General features: G+C 43.1%; 2 protein-coding genes across 4 annotated transcripts in view; both read right to left on the bottom strand.

Annotated features, from left to right (window-relative positions):
* Positions 1-654: 654 nt before the first annotated feature.
* Positions 655-6,446, bottom strand: tigara (TP53 induced glycolysis regulatory phosphatase a). Of its 2 annotated transcripts, XM_017722916.2 has the most exons (6): positions 6,301-6,446; positions 5,601-5,638; positions 5,402-5,523; positions 2,261-2,338; positions 1,768-1,878; positions 655-1,172 (listed from the first exon to the last, which is right to left on the bottom strand). In XM_017722916.2, exons 1-6 carry the CDS (start codon positions 6,330-6,332, stop codon positions 777-779), a joined length of 777 nt encoding a protein of 258 aa, XP_017578405.1. In that variant the 5' UTR covers positions 6,333-6,446; the 3' UTR covers positions 655-776. The 2 variants fall into 2 exon arrangements, with proteins under 2 accessions (XP_017578405.1, XP_017578407.1); XM_017722918.2 differs by lacking the exon at positions 2,261-2,338.
* Positions 6,447-8,035: 1,589 nt separating this feature from the next.
* Positions 8,036-21,143, bottom strand: part of ccnd2a (cyclin D2, a) — a 295,442-nt gene continuing 282,334 nt past the window's right edge. For both annotated transcript variants that reach the window (XM_037540635.1, XM_017722919.2), the window contains 2 exons: positions 18,678-18,826; positions 8,036-12,052 (listed from right to left, as the gene is read on the bottom strand). In XM_037540635.1, the coding sequence (XP_037396532.1) occupies positions 11,879-12,052; positions 18,678-18,826 (323 nt within the window). In that variant the 3' untranslated portion in view covers positions 8,036-11,878. The remainder of the gene's footprint in view (positions 12,053-18,677; positions 18,827-21,143) is intronic.

Here is a 21,143-nt window from a genome sequence, read left to right as displayed (position 1 = left end):
GTGCCATTCATTAAAACAGGAATATTTGTCCCAAGGAATGTCTAAAATAATGATATTTCAAACAAGAACAAGCTGTCTCAAGGTTTAAAGTTAAAGCCCAGACGGTTCAGGGTAGCAAAGTCAATAAAAATTACTGAACAACCACCAAAAACAACTGACCCGGCAAAAGGTAAGAGACCATACTGGCTCCAACTGGTCTCACAAAGTTAATGACATTTCTGACAGAGCTACACTCTGAAAATCACCTGCTTATTATTAGACACCTTACGCTGACCGCTGCCTTGACTATACAGCTCAGTGCCAAGGCCGTTTTCTTCAGTTGACAATGAGCATGTTAACTGACTGGGCTAAGTCCACTGAAGTTTAAAATATATTACTCTATATCATCTGCCATAAAACATCTAATTTAATTACATTAAATACATTTTAATGATCATTGATAATGATCATCATAATGATCACAGTAATTTAGTGCCTTCCTTTGTCAAATATTACAGGGACTGATGCCAAACCTACGGAAATATTTATATTTATATATACATAAATAAATAAAGGTCTTTTAACTCTGTGTTTCGACCACAAATAGTATGATCAACTTGCCTCTGATTGAAATGTTAACATTATATGTGTATTTACGCTCTTTCTGGAAGTTTGGTAAGTTAGACCATTAAACTTTATTGTAAGACCAGTTCAGGCTGGAGTGCTGCATGTTGCTCTTTAACATTAAATAAGTAGAACATTTCACAACTTCACGTTCATTGTTTATGGTCTTCCGCTCAAGTGCCCTCAGCTTTGATGTGGTCTCTCCGGTTCACAAATACACACTTCATGCTGGAGAGCACAACGTCACTGTCGCTACATTTCAGAGTCACAATGAATCGGCACATTCCGGTGTTGGAGCAGGCCGAAAACACCTGAATCATGTCCGAGCCGAGAGGCACCGAGCACGCGAGGTCCTTGATGAAATACCGAACAGCTACCCGCATGTAGGCACCATGGGTCACCACAAGGGCATGAGCAGGAACGTTGTGTACGCCATCATCCGGGCGACCTGCGAGAGGGCCGTCCGTTTCGGCGGCCTGCGTTTCCTCCTCCAGCTGTATTTTGTTTCGATGGTCGTCAGCCATCTGCTGGAACATGGCTTTAAGGAACGTGCTGATCCGTACCTTCACCTTAGAGGAAAACAATCAGCCTGGAATCATTCTAAGGGAAGACCATATGGCACAAATAACACCGTGATACTTCAGACACACATCGGCACTTTTGGCACAGATTAAACGCACCAGCTAAACAAAAGTACCACATTTAGAGAAGGTCTTAGAAAACTATAGGTACAATGACTTTTTTAATTCAATGTTTGCATAAAAAGAAACTATTTAAGAAGTAAGAAGAGGAAAAATTCAGTGAGAATCACTTTGGTGAATATTTATACAGCGATACATAAGCTAATGTTTACGGCACAATTTATGCTCTCACGCTACTGCACTGTATTTATTACCGCTAACGTAAAGCTAGAATTAGGTAGCAAGGTTAGAATTAGGTATCATGAAAACATTTATCATTATAACACCTACTTATTATTATGTTACAGTCATGGTATATAGAGCAGAGCCTACTTAGTGAATATGAGCGCTTTGCTCAGCCAGTCAGCCGCTGCTCTGCAGGCCAGCTTTTCAGTAGTTTTTTAATATTTATTTTTACATCCAGAACCTCTGCCCCACCACTATTGGAGGTGTGGTGCCAGCCCTGCCCCGACTCCCACGCTACCTGATCCACGGTCTCTCCCTCTGGTGGAGTGTATTCTGGGATTGGCTGGCCTGCTGCTTTAGCCATGTTCTTCATGTCGACCACACGGCCTCCCTCGGCAACACCAAAGCTCTGCAAAACACTACAGCTCAAGCCTTTCACCTCCCCTGCCATTTTCAGTGGATAAACAGCATGCATGCCTGTAAAGGGGTGCCAGGCTTACATTATGGAGAGCCACTCCACTGCACAGTTTAGCGCTTTCTCAGCTCTAACACACTATCAAACTATTCACTCTCTGAACCCGATATACTAGAATTTTCCCGTCAAGGAGGTCTGACTCCTCTGTGGAAGTCATAAGAGTATTTAAAGATCTTCCATTACAGGATTTTATTGCTTGACTTGCTTATATAAGTTTATAATCGCATTATAACTACTTTGGTAAACAAAAGTTGAACAGAATAAAATATATAGCATTTTTTTCAGATGTAATGAGGCAGAAGACTTCTGTACTTACCCTCTCTTTAAGTGATGGATAAGTAACGATGTGTAAATGATTGCACGTCTTATTTTTCCGCACAATAATTTCAGCCGTCTGGAATGTAGAACACATGCACAGCGGAATCACTTCAGCCACTGCTGATGTGACGATCACAGACTGCAGGTTTCATCATGTGTTGTTCAAGGGAAAGGCATTAGCTGCATATTCTCTTCTATGTCATGCAGAACATGTGATGGGTAACGGCAGACAGGCCTCACAACGTATTTTTGATGGGTTGGGCAAGAATTGGAGCCATTCTCCTAGATCTGCCTGATGGCTGCAGATGACAGGCCGGACGAGTTCAATTAAAATTGGTACACGGTGCTACAGTTGGGACTTGAGACCATACTCGATCTCGGGGTAAGGTGGGCTCAAATTTTTGTCCAGACCAGCTGAGTCTGATGTAACTAGAAGCTGAGTTATTACTGAATCTCAATAAAACCAGAATAAACATTAGAACATTCCTCTCTCTGTGTAACAAACTCTAAAAAACGCATCGCTATGACACAGAATCAGGAAAACAAGCAAACAAAGCTGTCAATCTCCGTTTAAAATAATAATAATAGCAATAACAAAGCCTACTTTCTTTATTCCATCACCTGGTAAGGTGATGAGGTGATTTCCACCTTACATGGAAAATGCTAACTAGCATTAAAAAAATTAGTGTTCGTTTACTGTTCATATTACGTTCTCTACACAAATCTGATGATACATCATTAATTCATTAATATTTTCCCTATTTCATGTGGCTGAGTATTATCTTTAATTTCTCCCTACAACAGTCATTCTTACTGCAATACGTTCACCGTAAAAATAAAAGGTCTGCTCAACTTAAATCTATATAGCAACTGATTACAAGGCTTTTCTCGAGTTGACTCAGCTTGAGTTCAAACAGTTATGGGCACTAAATCTGAGTTGCTTCTTGTGTTCTTGAGTGGTGCATCAGACTAAGCCAACAACTCAGGATGCCACAGCCATCCATAACTGCACCCATGAGGAAAACATGTCTAGGATAGTGTGATGGTGTCCTGGTTGAGGAAACTGAGTATAAAAAACTCATTTGTTTCAATTCCTACCTGAGATGCAGAACTAAGGAGTTTGAGTTGGCTGAAGTCGTGTCCTCAAGTTGAGTCAACTCAAGAAGAACCATCAGTTTTTATATCATTGAGTTAAGCTGGTCTCTCAGTTCTAACAGTGTAAAAGAAAATGCAGGAATGTTTTAGGCTATATATTTACTGGTATATTTTACTAAATATAACAATGTATTAGTATATATAGCATAATGATAATAAATGTACAATTAACTACAAACAGGTTTATTTTTAAATTTTTTTTCTTAAGTTTAGGATTAGGTTAAGTTTAGGTTTAGGCCAGTCTTCGTATCTGACTCGACTCTGACTTGACGTGTCCCGGTCTCTGTCTCGACTACAACACTATCGGTACACATTTCAACAAATGAATCATAAACACGCAGGGGCCACGGAAAGCCAACTTTTAGAAGATACAGCTAACCCAGCTGGCAGTTAATATAGCCTACATTTACTTGCCTATTATCTTTGGGGTCAATCTGACCCTGTTCAATGTTAATGTCTCTAAATAAATAAATGAGTTTTTGTTTTTTGTTTTGCAAAGAAACAAATTACCTGTCACAAACTTTTTTTTATTTTAATTTTTTTATTTAATTACTATTATTATTATTATTATTTTCCAGATGTTTAAATTGCTAGTGACAAATTTATCCCAAGGATAAAGATTTTAGCAAATTTGAAATAATTAACCAGGTACATTTTTCATTCAACACAACAGACAAGACAATAAATTCATACCAAGAATCATCACTTTATATCCCAAGTCATAAATTCATAAAAAGATTGACCTGGATATACTGAAGTTATAGACCATTCAAAAGTGGTCTATTTATGCACTTTGCTCAAGGTCACAATGGCAGTGATAAGATGAAGGGGACAGATGATTCAGCTTGTGGCCTTGCAGGACCATGATATCACCCTTTGGTTCAGGGTGTGTGACCTTATAACCCGAGCCACCACAGCTCCAGCTATAACTGCATTATTCATGCCATAAAACACACAGTAACTCCAGTGTGTCTAAACTTTGCTGAAGAGCTTCAGCACACACTCCCAGATAAAGCTGCTAATGTAATCTGCTGGAGTGGCACTGAAAGTAGGGACGGACAGAGCGATACTGAAATACCAGCACTTCTGATCCGGACATTTATTTTTGAGAATCTATCCTCACATGAAAATATCAATAAACTTAAAACTAAAAGCAGTTAACTGAATATACATCAGTGTTATTACATTAATGATGAAAAAGGGAAAGGTCAGGGCAAATAAGCGTGCAGGATAGGAACTACTCGTTCTTCCACCCTCTCACACAGACACAGCAGTGAACGCTCTAATGGCAGATCATTTGGAGTTATTTCCCTAAACAGTCATTAGTCATTTTTATTAGTTTTCATGGTAAAAATCACAAAGAATCTTCCCCCTTTTAAAAACCCTATCAGTATTGGCACCAGGGTGCTAGCCTTGGCATTACTTGGCATCAGGTGGAACAGAAAATTACTGGTATCGTGCATCACTAACTGAAAAACAAACAGTAAAAATGTCCTCTAATAAAGTCCCAAAGAAGTTTAAAGGCCTAATGTAATGAGGTTGGCTTGGCTCCAACCCGTCCTCTGAGATTTGACTACGTAACCGTGTAACAGGCTAATGTGCTTTGCGTGTTTTCGCTACTCTAGGCGCCTCGTGGTCCTCTCTGGCACAAGCAAATGGAAGTCCACAGGACTGCACGCGTGGGACAGGACCACGGCCCAACGCTTCGGCGAGGTTCAACGCATATCAGCGAGGAAAGCTGACACAGCGAGAATGTCAGGGCACTGTCTGTCCCACAAAGATACGATACTTATCTTCACATTCATGGTCTTAACCAGCCCTTGCACACATTTGATAAATTCATAAATTAGTGTGAAAACACACAAACGTGGGCTTTGGGACAGGCCACACGTCTAACCACGCCAAGAGAAGCTGAGCTGCAGCCAAAAGGCACCCCTTGCCTGTCGTGAACGACTCAGCATCTTTTCCTTTTCACACGGCTCACCTGCTTGGCACGTTTCATGTCACTGGCAAAGATATTAGTGAACTGGACATCTTGGAGATAGTGTCCAGCAGCTTCTGCTTGCTGTATCCCAACTTCAGACAGAGAAGAGTCTATCCCCTGGCCTGAAAGAGACACACAACCTTGACAACTCTGAGGGACAATGGTATCGGAAGGCCATTTGGTCATAAACAAACTTTACCTTGAAGCAGGCCGTCCCTGTTGTGCTGTGTCTCACCACTGGAAATTTGCATAAGGTTAAAAATCAGACATGATTCACTTTTGACAGCAAGAAACCATGATTTAAAACTTCACAGTAGACTTGTGCTTAGAAAGGCTGTCCTAAAACGACCATAACATCAAAAAATTCTGTCAGCGCCCAGACTGGGGCGCACAGCTCCGGTCCTGGGGGGCCAGTGACCAGCACAATTTGGTATCTTCTCTACTCAAACACACCCACTAAATCTGGCAATTACCAGATGATTGTAATGAGGTGTGTTTGAGCAGGTAAAGCACCAAACTGTGCTGGACACCGGTCCAGGACCCGAGTGGTGCACCCCTGGCATACACCCTGAGCTGGGGCACTGAATAAAGGACTGGACTGGAATAATCCCTGACTATTTTTAGGCAGTCATGCAACCAATGCAGCTTCGGTGGGAAACATCACATGGAGGTGGACCTGAATGCCACAGCGGAGGCATGAGGGAGGAAGCTCTACACTGCATGAGCAGCTGAATTAGTCCATGAAGGACGTGCGTTGTGGTTTATTCTGACCAGCGTTTGACTAAGAAGTCTGGAGAGCAAAGCAGGTTGACCTACGAAACTGGGAAACGCCGCCTGGTTAATCCCGTCGACAAGCGCCTACAAAGCGAGAATGAAAAGAAAACATACATTCAACTTACTGTCTGACTAGCGTTACAGCGAAGGAGAGCATTGGCTTATGTAAGACAGAGAGATGTTTGCACCAAAAGTGCTGGAAAGGCTGAAATTTAAGCCCCAGTCCAGTCCGGCCGGCTTCTTCTGCCTCCCCGTGTTTTGGTCTTGCGGTTGTGCTTTGACGTCACAGGCCGCCCGGGAACCCGATTGGCTTAAAAGTGTAACAAGTGCTGGGATTCAGTTTAGCGAACCGATTCTGCCAGACTGTGTGTGATTCCACGATTCATTGATTCACCAGTCAAGTCATCTGTATTTACATTCTTACAGCACGAACACACGAAAGAAAGAGGAAACCTGCTGCAGCCCAGAGAGCGAGAAACAGCTCCTTTAAAGCTTCTTCTCGATTGGCTACAATGTTTTAATGTACAGAGAGTTTTTAAGTTATATTTAGAAAAAACGACCAGACGTACTGAAAAGAACCGATTCAAAAGAACCGACTCATGAGTTCATCGCTATTATTTACCTATTAAAATGAAGCCGCGTATGGCCGCATATTCTCAACTTTATTCAAATTCAAATGCAAATTTGAAAATGCTAATCAACATGTGTATTTGTGTTACAATTGCATTTCTCACGCGAGTTTGCATTATTAAAGACATAATTCAAATTCAAATGTAAAACGTGTACCCTGCTGAAAAAAAACCATTAGGGTAAAAACCTGATGGATTTGGTTTCTAACTTAATGGATTGACTTAATGGTTGCCAACAGAACCCACTAGTTTCCTGTAGGACCTCTTTACACCCCTTTAGGAAACCATATGGAATCAGTCCAGAACACCTATTTAACTACTAGAATCTATACTGTGATGTCAAGCCAGGTGACATGCTTAAAGAGCAACCTGAAGGCCGTACTACAGCGGTGAGGCCTGTATCGAGCAGTTCATGTAAACTTCTGCATACCTGAAACATGTCATGTTGGTAGGTGCATTAAGGACAAAGCAAAGTGTGGCTCAAAATCAGGGTTTTCATACGTCTCAACACAAAATACCATTACTGACTTTTTTCTGCAGTGTATAATGGCTGGGAGAAGTTCATATGGAAAAGCAATGCTTTTGCCATTTCACTTCTATTGTCTAAAAGGTCTGAATCTAACATTAAAACCAGAAAAACAATCGCTCATTTGCAGCTTTAATTCCTCGTTGTCATTTTCAATAAACCACAAGCGCTACACATTACGCCAATCACTCAGACCCTAAGAGAAAATCAGATTTCCAGCAGCAGAATATCCAGCATGAGCCTTGGCTCTAGATGAGCCACTTAAACCATCAGCTCACCTGAAAGATTCAGGTGAACGCTGGCTGATCAGTTTAACTTCATATGTTAGACTACTGGTCAGATCATAGACAGTTCAAAGTTATTTTGACAGAGAGGTTCAGTGTGAAAAGAATAGCTAATGGCTCACATATAAGAGATCAGATGATCTTCGAATAGACATTCGATTATTTTAATGTCTATTAGGATGGTGTTAGGTAAGAGCTGGGGCAGTTGGCAGTAATGTAATGACCACTACTACTAATAATTCTATTACGCTATCATGCAATTCCGCCAGTTTGCAGTCTAAACCTTTTACAGCTTTGGTATTTTTCTGGCACTTTCTCATTCGTTTGGCTGATCCAAACAGGCTGACATGCTGAAGACAGAATGGACTGACAGCATGCGACCAAACAGGACTGAAAAATACAGGACGGATGTGGCGCCACACTCTTTGAAGCAGATATTTATTGAACAGAGGTTGTGCAACAGACATAATTGAGGTACATGATAATGTCATAGTGGAGGGAGGAGACAGAATCCATATGGTCATTTTTGACACTTAAATGCTTAAAGAGTATTTTGAAGGCAGAAATACGGCAGTGAGGCCTCTAATGGGCAGTTAATGTAAAGGCAACTTCGGCACACCTGAAAAACATCATCTTGGCAGGTGCGTTAAGGACGAAGCAAAGTGCGACTCAACAAACATGGGATTCTCATACACATCGAGACGTTACAATGAAAACGATGCTTGTAGACAATCCAAACATGAGTCACGTACATAATTCAAACATTCCAGATGCAAAGATATTAATATTTGTGTTTAGCTCAGTTCTAACATCTGAAGGAATAGGCACTTTTGTTCCACCCCTCCATCCACTATGGTCCAGGTGGGAGCTTGGTGACGTCCACTGACAGGAGAGCATTGACAGAAGTCCTGTCCCTCGGAATCTCTACTGTACGCTGTCCTTCGTCGGCTCCCAAAAAACTGTGATGAGTTGTGAGGTACTGAGAGATTTGTTTTCTTTTGTCCAGTAAACCTGAGGTATAGACATACCGTACTTACAGACTGTGACAGGGAAAAAGTAGGAGAGCAGGAAAACGAGAGATAAAAAAAACAAACGAAGAAGGAAAAGAATCATGCCTTAAGAGCACACTGTACAAAAAGAGCATTTCCAGTCGAACACTCGTTTCATTTCATGATCTTCTATTACCCTCTACTTCTGCATTCTCAAAGTATTCTGTAAGCAGTAAAATAATTATAATACAATTGTTTATAAAATAGCAGCACACTCAAGTGACATCACAACTATGTTATTTTTGTGTATAAGTTGAAACAAAAATCATAGCTTTTTAGCAGCGAAAAAAAAAACAATAATAATAACTCAATAAAAAATATTGACACTTGATTGATGTCTTCACAACCACTTCTACCTCTCTTCACTTTGGAATACAGTATCTTAACCCTTAAGAAGTACAATTTCGGTCCATATCCAAAAAAATCAAACCACATAGCCACCCATAGGATCTAAAAAAAAACAGTACTACAGTTCATTTTTCAGAGCAGAGCTGGGGAAGGGAACAAGACAGGAGAACATCATACAATCAGTTGACAAAGGGTCTGTTTTGGTGGGCAAATGGAAAGAACCCGACCTAGGGAACCCAAGCGCCTTTTGGAACTCATCAGGATTTATGGAGAATTTAAGGGAATTCATGAGCAGACCGTCTCCTTCACCCACAGAAAGACGCAGAAACACAGACTACACAAACAAAGGTGGACTGCCCCTGACCGCCCCCTCTCTAGAGGCGTGTGCATGAGTGACTGCGTCACCATAGTCTTGTCTTTCATGGAACGTATCAAATCCAGTGCCAGTCCAACCTTTGGAAGCAGCAGGTTTTGTAAAGGAGATGACTGGACAGTGGACTTTATAGGCTAGACCAATGCGCAGAGACGCAGGGCAGCGCATCACTCATCGCATCAGTAAGAATAAAGGCACCATATGAAACAAAATTTTTTTCTCTAATAGAGCAGCTTCACCAGTTCATCTATAAATTAGACAATATCTGCCCTTGCGTGCAAATTACTGACGTTGCAAGGTTTTAATTTACTATCTATGAATGCACAACAACCAATTAGCATGTAACTGAACAGCAAACAAAATCACGAGAAAACGGGGGGGTTAAAAATGGTCATTTCCCTCAATTCAAAATTTTTCGGAATGTTTATATTTTTGCCGTTGGAATGTCCACACTGGCTATCAACGGTGTACCAATGTTTTGGGCCCACATAGCATGCCACGGTTTCAACATTGGAGACCAGTCTGCGTGCGAAAAAACTGGTACACGTACGTAGCCAAGACCCCTTCACCGTGATCCTATGTGGGTGGGTATGTGCTCAAAGTGCTTTGCTGTTGAAACCGAGGAACTACAGATGCACCGATCAGAAAAATTAAATTAAATTAAAAACGTTCCTCTACTCAATTCAGCTTCCCTGTGTGACACCTTCCCCACTATTTAGCTGGCAGTGTCGATTCAAACTGGTTTAGATACTGGTCTGTAATCCAAAAACCTAAGACAGACACAAAAACGAACTTAACAGACGAACAAACAAACAGATTTGAAAAAAAATAAAATAAACAAACTTAAATATCGCAACGATCTCCAGGAAACCACGTCTGATCTTCTCCTTTGGCCTCCGCCTCTCCTGTATGCCACTGTTATGTCCACCTCAGCAGCAGCAAGCTTCTCTCCTCACACCCACATCATCATCATCACCACCACCACCATCGTGCTCCTCAGCTGAGCACGAAATCTCACACCACCCTGCACTTTCTTCGATTGCATGTAGGGATCCACACTCTGCAAGTCCTAATTCTGCTCTAGCACCTCATTGAGTGACAATCAAAGCAGCCTCGGGCTCCTTCAACTCAAAACCGTGACGAGCCAAAAAACAACAAACAAACAAAAAAAACCTCACAATATAGATTGTATAGGAATATAGCAGGAGGTTGGTTCTTTAAAGAGACAGAACCTCCTCCATCACACCTTTTGATATGGAAACTTCTCTCCTCCCTCTCTCCTTCTCTGTGTCTTGTCTCCTCTCGGTCGCTGGGTTGGGCTCAGCCCCATGTCCCAGGCCACTAAAATAAAAGCGCATGAATAGAAGGCAGTGATACAGGCGGCCCGTGGCCCTCCGAAGCAGGCAAAAAGCGCTATCTCCTGTCTAATCCTCACGGCCTATCCTGAACCGCACGCTTGCAGATAGTTAACCAAAACGAAGCACACAACTCTCTCTCTCGCTCACCCAGTCTCTCAGCCTCTCACTCTCTCTCTGACACACACTTACATGTACCCATACATATGCATGCACACACAAGCAGCCTGACAAAAGCTTATTGGAGTCTCTGTATTTTGAGAATTGAGAGACAATAAGTTGCTGATAGAATAATAATAATAATAATAACAATAATAATTATAATAATAATAATAATAATAATAATAATAATAGCCTGTTCTTAAGACATTCGTCCCCCCCACACTGGGCAAATCTGTTGAAATTTGTGCCAAATTTGGTTGATACATTGAAAAACAGGCTGTTTTCACCTTGAGCCACGTTGATTCCATGTGCAATCTGTCGACAAGTAATGCTGACCTTAACCATATCTAACCAAATCTTCACCCAGAGGGCTCCTTGTCCCAACAGAAACCGATCACATTCTCAGCATAAGCCTTCCGCCTCAACTGGCCCGTGCATCGTTAACATCCTCAACCATGCAGCCAAACGGGGGAAATCCACTAACCAGCTTCATGGCACCCCTGCGTGTGTTCAAGCTCAGGCTTTTCGAACATGAACCAAAACACAACAAAACAGAAAAAAACATAGCCCCGCAATGTGTACCTTTACATGCCAGTCTTTAACGTTGACTCTTTTTTTTGCATTTTTAAAAATCCTTTTAAAACTACAGCTTTTTTTTGTAATACACCTTTTTGTTTATAATCAAAAATAGTTTGCAAAATACTACAGGCTTCCCTTCTGCATCTGAGGCACCATAGAGATTTTTGCATCAGTATCAATTCATTTCAAAAATATCTATTTCATATCTAAAATATCTTTGATTTCTTTCTTTCGTAATGTACAGGGAACTTTTTTATCCAAAAAAAGAATAAAAAAACTACAAAGACTAGCAAGCACTTTTTGATGGGGTTGTTTTTTTTTTGTCATTTTTGTTTTTTGTTGTTTTTTTTTTCCTTTAGAAGACGGATCCAGATCCAGGTGCCGCTCCTTCTGCGAGCTCACAAGTTGACATCCCGTACGTCGGTAGGGGTGCTGGACTGGTCCTGGTCGTCCAGGGCTTTGTTGCGCGGGCCCTGGTCCTGCTGCTGCTGCTTGTGCTGCTGCCGGCGGCCCTCCCTCAGGCTGTTCATCAGCACACGCTCAATCTGCTCCTGACACGCCTTCAGCACGTCCTGCAACGACACCAACATACATGATTCATACACTCACACTGATTTATTCACATTTATTCAGGAGCTGATGGGATGAAGGTATTCCTACAGTGCAATTTTGTGAAGAACGGCAAGATACAAAGAAATAAAAGAGCGTAATGTTATTTTAATAAACTTGAGAAAAGTATGTGCTCCTGCTGTGTCTGCATCCAATAATACCAACTGCTGTGTCTCACGCTAAAATAAATACTGAGAATTTTACCCTTTACCAATACCATCTGAGAAAGTATCTGAAAGAGAGAGAGAAAGAGAGAGAGAGAGAAAGAGAGAAAGAGAGAAAGAAAGAGAGAGAGAGAGAAAAAGAGAGAAAGAGAGTGACAGAGAGAGAGAAAGAGAGAAAGAGAGAAAGAAGAAGAGAGAGAAAGAGAAATAGAGAAAGAGAGACAGAAGAAGAGAGAGAAAGAGTGAGAGAGAGAAAAAGAGAGAAAGAAGAAGAGAGAGAAAGAGAAAGAGAGAAAGAAATAGAGAAAGAGAGAAAGAAGAAGAGAAAGAGTGAGAGAGAGAAAAAGAGAGAAAGAAGAGAGAGAAAGAGAGTGACAGAGAGAGAGAAAAAAAAGAGAGAAAGAAGAAGAGAGAGAAAGAGAGAGAGAGAAAGAGAAATAGAGAAAGAGAGAAAGAAGAAGAGAGAGAAAGAGAGAGAGATAGAGAAACAGAGAAAGAGAGAAAGAAGAAGAGAGAGAAAGAGAGTGACAGAGAGAGAGAGAAAGAAGAAGAGAAAGAGAGAGAAAGAGAAATAGAGAAAGAGAGAAAAAGAAGGAGAGAGAGCGAGAAATGTACGTTTGACTTTTTGGCATTATGACCCTCAATAGGCTTAATAAGCTCCCCAGACATAAAAATGGTCACAGTGCAAGGAATGTCTCGTTCAATGTGTGGAAAATGGGTCATAAAGCAGATTTTAAAGAATCGTATCTGGCCACACCAAAGGCCACAGTGTGAAGGAAGTAGGTGAATTTGCAGGTCTACCAGCAGTCGGCACCCCACATGTCTCGGCTGATGAGGTTAAAGGGAAATTTGTGTAAATTCAATTTGTTGGCAAACAATTCATTTAAGAATCCTGATAAAGTTGAAAAGTGGGACATTGCACTTTAGCACAGTGCGTGTTAGAGACCCACATGCAATTATACCACGTCTCCATAAAAAATAATGACCAGACAAAACCTGCTCCATGCAGTAATACTTGAAAAAACAAGCGTGAGAAAAAAGGACTGTATGAAGAACAAGGTTGTGATCACTTGCTTTTATCAGCCTCTTCCCTCCACCCAGACACCAATCCGCATGCACAGACAGGTACACAGCATTAGTTGCCCTGACAACCACAAAAATAAATGCTGCATAGATGCTCTAAAGCTATGTTAATTGCATCCATGTCCTGTGAAAAGAGAAAGAGAGTGCTTTTTGTCTCAATTCTCCCTTTTAACAAGAGTGTATCAGCCTTAGGGGGTCCCACCTGAGTCCACCACGGACCTGCCACTGGTCAGCATGGAGTCATACTTCATATTCAGAAGTTAAAGGGAAATTCCACCATCTTTTCAACACTGCTGCAAAATTCACTCATTAAGATGCAGTCAAAGTCAGTCAAAGAGTTTTGGTGTGAAATGATGCAGAGAAGTGAATCTTGTTGACTCAATTTCTCTTTACAGTGGTGGTGAAAGGAACCAGGGGTCCAATACAACCAACTAAAATTACACATGTTTTCACATGTAATGCTAATAATAGGAGAATTAGGCTAAATCTGAAAAATACATTTTCTTTGGGGACAATTTTTACCTCGCAACACCATGCATGTCCACCATGAATCAATTTATATTAAAAAATAGGTCAATAGGTCAAAATATTAGCTCAAAACTATTATAGCCCAGACATCAGGAAGTATTATCCATGACCATTTCATGTAGTAGGTTTCTGTGAGGCTGTTTTTAGATGTCTGGTTTCTATCAGGTTTCTCTAGAATTTAGTGTTTCACATCAAAAGTATCTAATTAATTAATTAAAGAAATCAAAGAAAATCAAATCCAGTTTCAGCGTTTTATCTTGCTGTCTAAACCACTCAAGCTGATTGAAAAAGCCAAAAATGTCCAGAGAAGTGCACGAATACACAGCACAATCTGGCAACCCCACCACTCAAGACTGGCACCCTCTAGTGGAGCCCAGTTAAAGTGCACTGCAAACACTCTCCTCCCTGCTCCTCTGTGGGTCTGAGGCACACCAGGCGTCTGTGGGAGAGTTCTTCAGCGAGCTGCCTCAGGGGCAGGGCCTGTAGAGAATGTGTTGCTTGTGGAGAGGCTGCATTCCTTTGACATTTACTGCTAATTAAAAACTGATGGGACGCAGTCTAAACCCATGTAACGTGTGGCTTTCAAGCCAAGCAAGTGTTTTGTGTGTGTGTGTGTGTGTGTGTGTGTGTGTATATATATATAGGCTCAAAAGAACAGCGCTATCACCCATGAAGGTCCTCTGAGTGACTGTGTGGGGTGGATGGCGAGAATTTGTGTTTTCACTACCTTGAGCCAGTCCAAGAAGCCTTAAACTTTATGAAGAACATAAAGAGTACGCAATAACTCTCTGTTTAATGGCGAGACGTGACATCACTGAGAGATTTAGTCACATTCAGTAAAACGTGTCGTTAGAAAGCAACTGTTATGGCCAGAAGGTGCATCGAGGAAAGGCCCTGGTGCCGCTGGGAGGGCGTAGTCGTCTGTGACGCTGCAGAGGAAAGCGACCGCCGTCCTTGTAATCTCCTCCAGAGGTCTCCGGCTTCCCACTGTGATGTGCCGCTATTAGTCATAAAAAAATAAATTTCTCTGAGAAAATTAACTAAAGCATAAAACATGCAAAGGAACTGCCTGTGTCTTACCGCAAGAATGCCAGGCCCGACTTCTTAAAAGACATTCCCCTCTGCGCCGCCGCTCTTTATAGAGGCAGAGGCAAGCCTGTGCCAAGCCCCACAGGCTTAATTCAAGCAACTTTTAATGACTTCAGTGTGTGACTACTGGTAGGACTGGGATTGGCTCTGAAAGGAGCCTCTCCATGATCTAATCCAGAGGAGGGCGACACTGGATAAGCTGTAAGTAACCACAAGGCAAACAAGGCTCTGCTGAAGGACCATCAGCAGTCGCTGTGATGTCACTCACTATGCCATCTTGTAGAAGAAGGAGGGGAGTCAGGCAGAAAGACCACAGACAGCAGAAGGCACTGTTGTCTGTTCTTTATTGGGGAGTAAAAAGATTCGCTGGGTTCATTATGGGGCCAGCAGAGCATTGAGTAATGAAAGGGATTAAAATGTGGTCCCAGAGGCTTGGTGCAACAGGCCAGGGGTCCTGATCCTGCAGCCCAAAATGGTTATTCCTCCAAAAAATGGAACTTTTCACTTTCACATTAGCGCAAACACTGGTGTCCTTTAGCGATATTTTGAGCAGATGAGCATTCTCAGCATGCCTCAACTTGATGACTGACATTTCACCTACTTTTAGTAAGTCCTGGATTTTTGAGCGGCCGCAAGGATTTCACTGTGTGAGAGGGGAAATCATGCATCCCTACAAAAGCTCACCAGTGTCTCCCTCTTGTTCATTCATCCAGAGTCCAGAGCTTAATCTTGCGATGAGGCCAAGGCAAAAAGAACTCAGTGCGGGAAGCCATGCCCCCAACCCAAGCCATACAGGAACTCCACTAATTCGTATCTGAACGCAAGCTCAACTTATTCAAAGCCAACGGACTGAACGCTAATGATGAGACGAAAACTCAGAGTGGCCCTCTGGAGAAACGCAACAAGCCAAAGAGCATCATTTACAGTATACATTAGCTACAATAATAACATTTACTGTAAACACCAAATGCCAGCTGGAATATTCATTGCTTTTGCTTCTTTCTGAGAAGAGAGGCCATAGAGTTTGCATGAATTGCCGAAGCCAAATTTTCAGCCATCCTGGTTTGGCATGCAAGCATGGAGCCCACTGGTGTACACACCGTACCCCACCAGGTGTGTTTGAGGCTATGCGTACACACTTAGACACACACAGTAACAGCGACCAGAGCAGGCTGGTTGGCTCTGTCACATGTCTGCTGAAAACCACAAGCACTGGACACCACAAATGTCAGCAGGGTGCCCGGCGGGGAGGTTGGCAGCATCACCATCACGTTCCCCCTGACCACTTTCCTCCCCACCTCAGCTTCAGTCTGCAAGGCCTTCTCACATCACGCTCCTCTGCTGAATTTAAAATGCATGATTACATGGGTACATAATTACAGGACAATTTGAGTCTAACTTGTCTAATGACAAGTAAATGTTAGCAGCCACAAGTCAACGAGCTTCATTAGTATAATGGCAATTAGCAGCTGTTAGCTTTCAGCGCAGTACAATGGACCTTCTTAAAGTTTAAGTTGAGGCATATATTCCATACCTTCTGTTTCCTGTGGCAAGGTTTTTACATCCTACCACCTTCCTGTCTCGTCCCTGTTTCTTTGTCCTACCTGTAGTTTCTTTGGGGTGGCCCAAAGTTTCTGCCCGAAAAAGAAGACAGACAATCTTTCCTCATATAAGCCCAGGTTATAGTTAATTAATTATTAGCAATATTAGCATTTTTGATCTTTAAAAAGTCACATTTACAGAGTCTTCATGAAAGTAACTAGTAATTGTTGATATTGGATAGGAGGCTACCATTTCTGCCCAGGTCCAGTCTTTGCAAAGAATAGAGTAAGACTGGAAGGTAAAGCATGCAAGACAGTGTTTCCTTGCAGACTTCTTTAACATTTAATTATAGGAAAAAAAATCTCCCAAAAAATCTCTGGCCTCCGAGAAAGCGAGTACACCCAAGCTGCCTTCGCCCCTGCCTGCATGTTTTTCAAAGGTATGGCTTGTTGGCATCCAGGAATGTGAAGAGTTGATCATGGAGCAGGCAGTTCATTTCTACTGGCTTAGACCTCACACTCTTCGCACACTGAGAACTTTTCACTGCTCCAGAGGACTGTTTGTTTTTCCTCTGATACGGTGCGCAACTTAACATGCCACACGCCGCCACGGCAGCCATCCTCCCAGCGGCGGTGAACTCCGGGCAGGAGGGCTGACCTCTCCAGGTCAGGGCAGACACTTATGGTGTACCTCTGGGCTCTCCCTTCAGACCCTTGTCTTTTTTCTCCCCACCTTGTTTTTCTTTGCTCCTCGCTGCATTTCTTCCACTCATTCCCTCCTGAAGAAGAAACTCAAACTCAAAGAACCATGAGGCCGTCCCTTGTGGGGCAGTGTGTTATGTGTGAGGCTTTGTGAGTCGTTTGCATAAAGCCGCTGCGCCCCGGCTCTGTGGTCTCCCTCCTCACGGTCTCTCAGTTGGGGTCAATCCCATTTCACTTCCAGTAATTCAGCGTCTGAATGTGAGATTGAATTGGAGCTGGACGCATGCCCACTGAGTAAATAAGGAGGAAAGCGCAATCTCCTTGCACAGGGCCGCAGCCACACACACACACACACACTTACATACACATATAAACACACACGCATGCACACATCCAAATGGTGCACTGATGTTTTTCAGGGGCACTGCTAAGCAGACAAAAGGGGGACCTTCTCATCTCAGAACTCTGGTTTTAAATAACACCGTTACCGGCACTGCCGTCAACTCTTCCAAAGTGCGGCCCCCCTTCAAACGCCTCCTTCCCTGGTCTTCAAGCAGGCTAGCACCCTGACAAAAGCCAGTCCTCCCCTGCTCCCCCCTCCCCACTGCAGCTGAAGCCTTGCCTGTGTTTGGACTGGGTGCCCTGCCACGGGGCCACATGGCCGTCTGGCTGCGTTTCTAGGCCCCTGTCTCTTTTCCTACTCCACACCGTCCTGCATTCTGCCTGCATCAAGCTTGCTTTCGTGCCCGAGATGTGCAGGGCAAGCACAAAACTAAACTGATCCCTTCCTTTCCAACACACTCCCACCCCACTGTTCTCGCTCCATATCAGCCACATTTACATAGCTTTACACACATGTGGCATGTGACCTCTTGGGGCGAATAGCAGAGCAAAGTGCCAGAGGCAGCGAAGGGTATTATGGGACAGCTGTGCGAGACTATGTGGGGAAAAAGAGCTTGATGCATTGCCAGCAAGTTGGAGTGAAAACTTCATTTTTTACATGATACAAATAGGTAGCCCTGGGCGGACTTATATTCAGTTTTTACTGCTTCTCGCTCATTGACATATCCAGGTCTTGAAGGTTAGGATTACTACTGCTGATGAAAGGCATGAAAAGGGACTCATTTCACTGAGTAAGCGGAGTCTTAAAGCACATGTCACTGTGTCATCAAACTTATCATAACTGCTTTTGTATGATTTAAATGTGCCTCATATCCTATCGCATGACCTGTCTGGCTCTGTTTTACAGTGTATTACGGTAACAAAAAAAGTACAGCATGTATGATGTGGGTGGATGTAAATGCTCTGATTCATAGTAATATAAACAAGCTTTACTATCAAACTGAGGCATCTAGCATGAAACAAAGAAGCACGAATTTATGTCGAGGAAGTCACAACACAAACCGCCGGGGGAAAAGCCCTGTAGATTTCACTGTATGACTTAAAATGGGGTGTCATTAGATAAAGGATAAGATACTCACAACTTCTGTGTTTGTGATCTTGGCCAGCAGTTCTGTAAGATTGTCCCCCCACAGCGAACGGTCTGTGCTGTTGAGCTGCAGGCCGCAGATTGCTGCTCCCACGCTGCCTGTGGCGATCATGGATGGAGGGTACATGGCAAAGTTGAAATCTGAGGGAGTCGTGAAAAAAAAAAAACATTAGGGATTATAAGCAGAGATTTCGAGGAGAACTGCCACTCAGTAATGACTTTGGCACTAGAAGGTGCTACTGAGTGTGTCCAAAATGAACAGATTTCTATGGCGCTAAAACTGTAATTTGGAATTTTTTTATCCTTTTAACAGTTTTTAACTATTTAGCTCTATTGTGCTGTGTCGTTCCTCACCTGATGATAAAAAAGAAAACACTGACTAAACCGAACATTTTGCATTGAAGTTGGACAGAAATGTGAAATAAACTCACTCAAAGGCCACGTTTAAGAAATTTCTGCAAACGAATGTGTGTGCCGTAGTAGCCCAGCATGCCGCGGCAGGAGCAAGCGACTAATTAAATCTGAGCATGCCCAGAACAACACAGGCTGTCGCTTAAAGTCCCTATTACCATCATTACAATGTGTGTAGCTTTTTTAGCATCACAGACAAAATTTCTACTCACTGTCTTCTCCACAATGTGTGTACAAAAAAGACTCACACACTGCAATGTGCCTTAAAACATGAAAGAATATGATAAGAATCAGAAATGCTAATAAATGAAGGCCATTTCCATTAGGTCTGTGCACAGTCCTTTGCTAATGACTGCAACCCACGATAATGAGGGTTCACTTGGCTTGAAAAGAAGGCTGAAAGAACCCCCCCGCCAAATGTAGCCCTCCCAAACCCCCTCAACAACCCTCCCCAGTTCGGCCCCTTTTCTTCCAGCTCCTAAGTAAATCGTGTGCTCCCAGAAAAAAAAAGCCCCACAGCTCTTGGAAAGGAGAGGATAAAGAGCCAGCGTCGCCCTGCCAATGCTCACTGCTGTAGGTCCTTTTTCCACGTGTGGTCACAGGCGTGCGTCTCAAAGACCAATAACCTTGTTAGCTCTCGCACTGTCATTCATAATGCAAATAAGACAGCTTGTGAACGGGCCCTGAGCCCAAAAGTACGACCGGCTGAGAAGAGCGGGAGAGAAAGACGAGAGAAAGAAGAGAGGGAGCTAGCATGGAGAAAGAAGTGAAACAGCTAATAGCTAATGCTGCCTGCCTCATTGATTTCTGCCTCTCTTCTTTAGTTTATTTTAACCAGATCCCTCGCTCTTTTCTCTTTTCTGCTTGCCTTTATTTCCTTACAGTTTTTCCTCCCCAGACACCAGGCCTTCAGGTTGAATGGCACACATGCCCAGCTTTTGTTGCCGCAACAACTGGTGATTTGTGTTAGCAAGGCTGCTATCCTTTAGCATATTAATTGAGTGCTGCCAGTGGGCTCAGTCAGCAAGTGAGCGTGGCTTCATTGTCCGGAGTCATCACCCCTTCTCATCCAGTTGAGAGACACAACATCGATCCCTCTCTGTTGACCCAGAAAAGGTTGGGCGGATTCAAAAAAAAAAAAAGGTTTGCGATGGTGAGTTTGGGGGGCTGGGGGGCGATGGTGAGTTTGGGGGGCTGGGGGGGGGCGTTGGGCGGGGGGCTGTGTGTCAGATTTGAGCCAGCAGAATTGACTGGGTGAGGCTGTTTCTCTGAACATCATTCTTTAGTCTGTGTCCAAACCCTTATGAGGTTTTGGCAGGAGAAAAGAGACCCCCATCCCCCCCCCCCTCCTCCCTGCCATTCCTCTGATGCCGGGCCACCTATGGGCTCAGAGAGTGGACCCCAGTGGCCATTGCATTACCATGCTGCTGTATTCAAAGCAAACCTCAAGATGGCTCTGAGGGCGATTTTTTGTCTCTTTTCTCTTTTTTGGGGGGAAATCAAAGAGGTGGCTTTTTATTGCTAAAGAACCATCTCTTCATTGCCTTCTTAACATTCAGAACCAGGCGCTTAACTTGTGGCTCGGTGTTGACAAATAAATGAACTTGCTATACACCTCCAAGCCTAGGGGAGAAAAGGATTTAAGCTCTAGCCAAAAGGAAAAAGCAGAGTTAATGCAGAAGGATCGCATTACATCACTTTCTTTGGGGTCTATTCCGCCATCTGCAACAGGGACAGAGAAGGCCATAGATTCATACACTTAGCTAGCGCACACTGAATGCGTAGCAATCTGATTTTTCACAGTCGGGACAAGATAGGTTTGTTCAGGAACAAGGGGGCGCACATGTTAGCGGCAGAGCCGGACACTCTGGCGGGCGTGAGCGGTCGTCGTAGGAAGAATGGCCGTATTTTGCATGCCTTCATTGATATGCGCGCAGGGGAAAAACAGTGTATGTAGTGGGGACGCTTGCGATGGAAGGCTCCTTGTGAGCGACGACTGGCTGGCCTGCTCCTCTGGCCTCTCGCCCCCTTCAATGAGCCATTCTCT

Source organism: Pygocentrus nattereri, chromosome 8 (assembly GCF_015220715.1).
Source record: "Pygocentrus nattereri isolate fPygNat1 chromosome 8, fPygNat1.pri, whole genome shotgun sequence".
Taxonomy (NCBI): Eukaryota; Metazoa; Chordata; class Actinopteri; order Characiformes; family Serrasalmidae; genus Pygocentrus; species Pygocentrus nattereri.
This window is presented reverse-complemented; position numbering and strand designations above follow the sequence as displayed.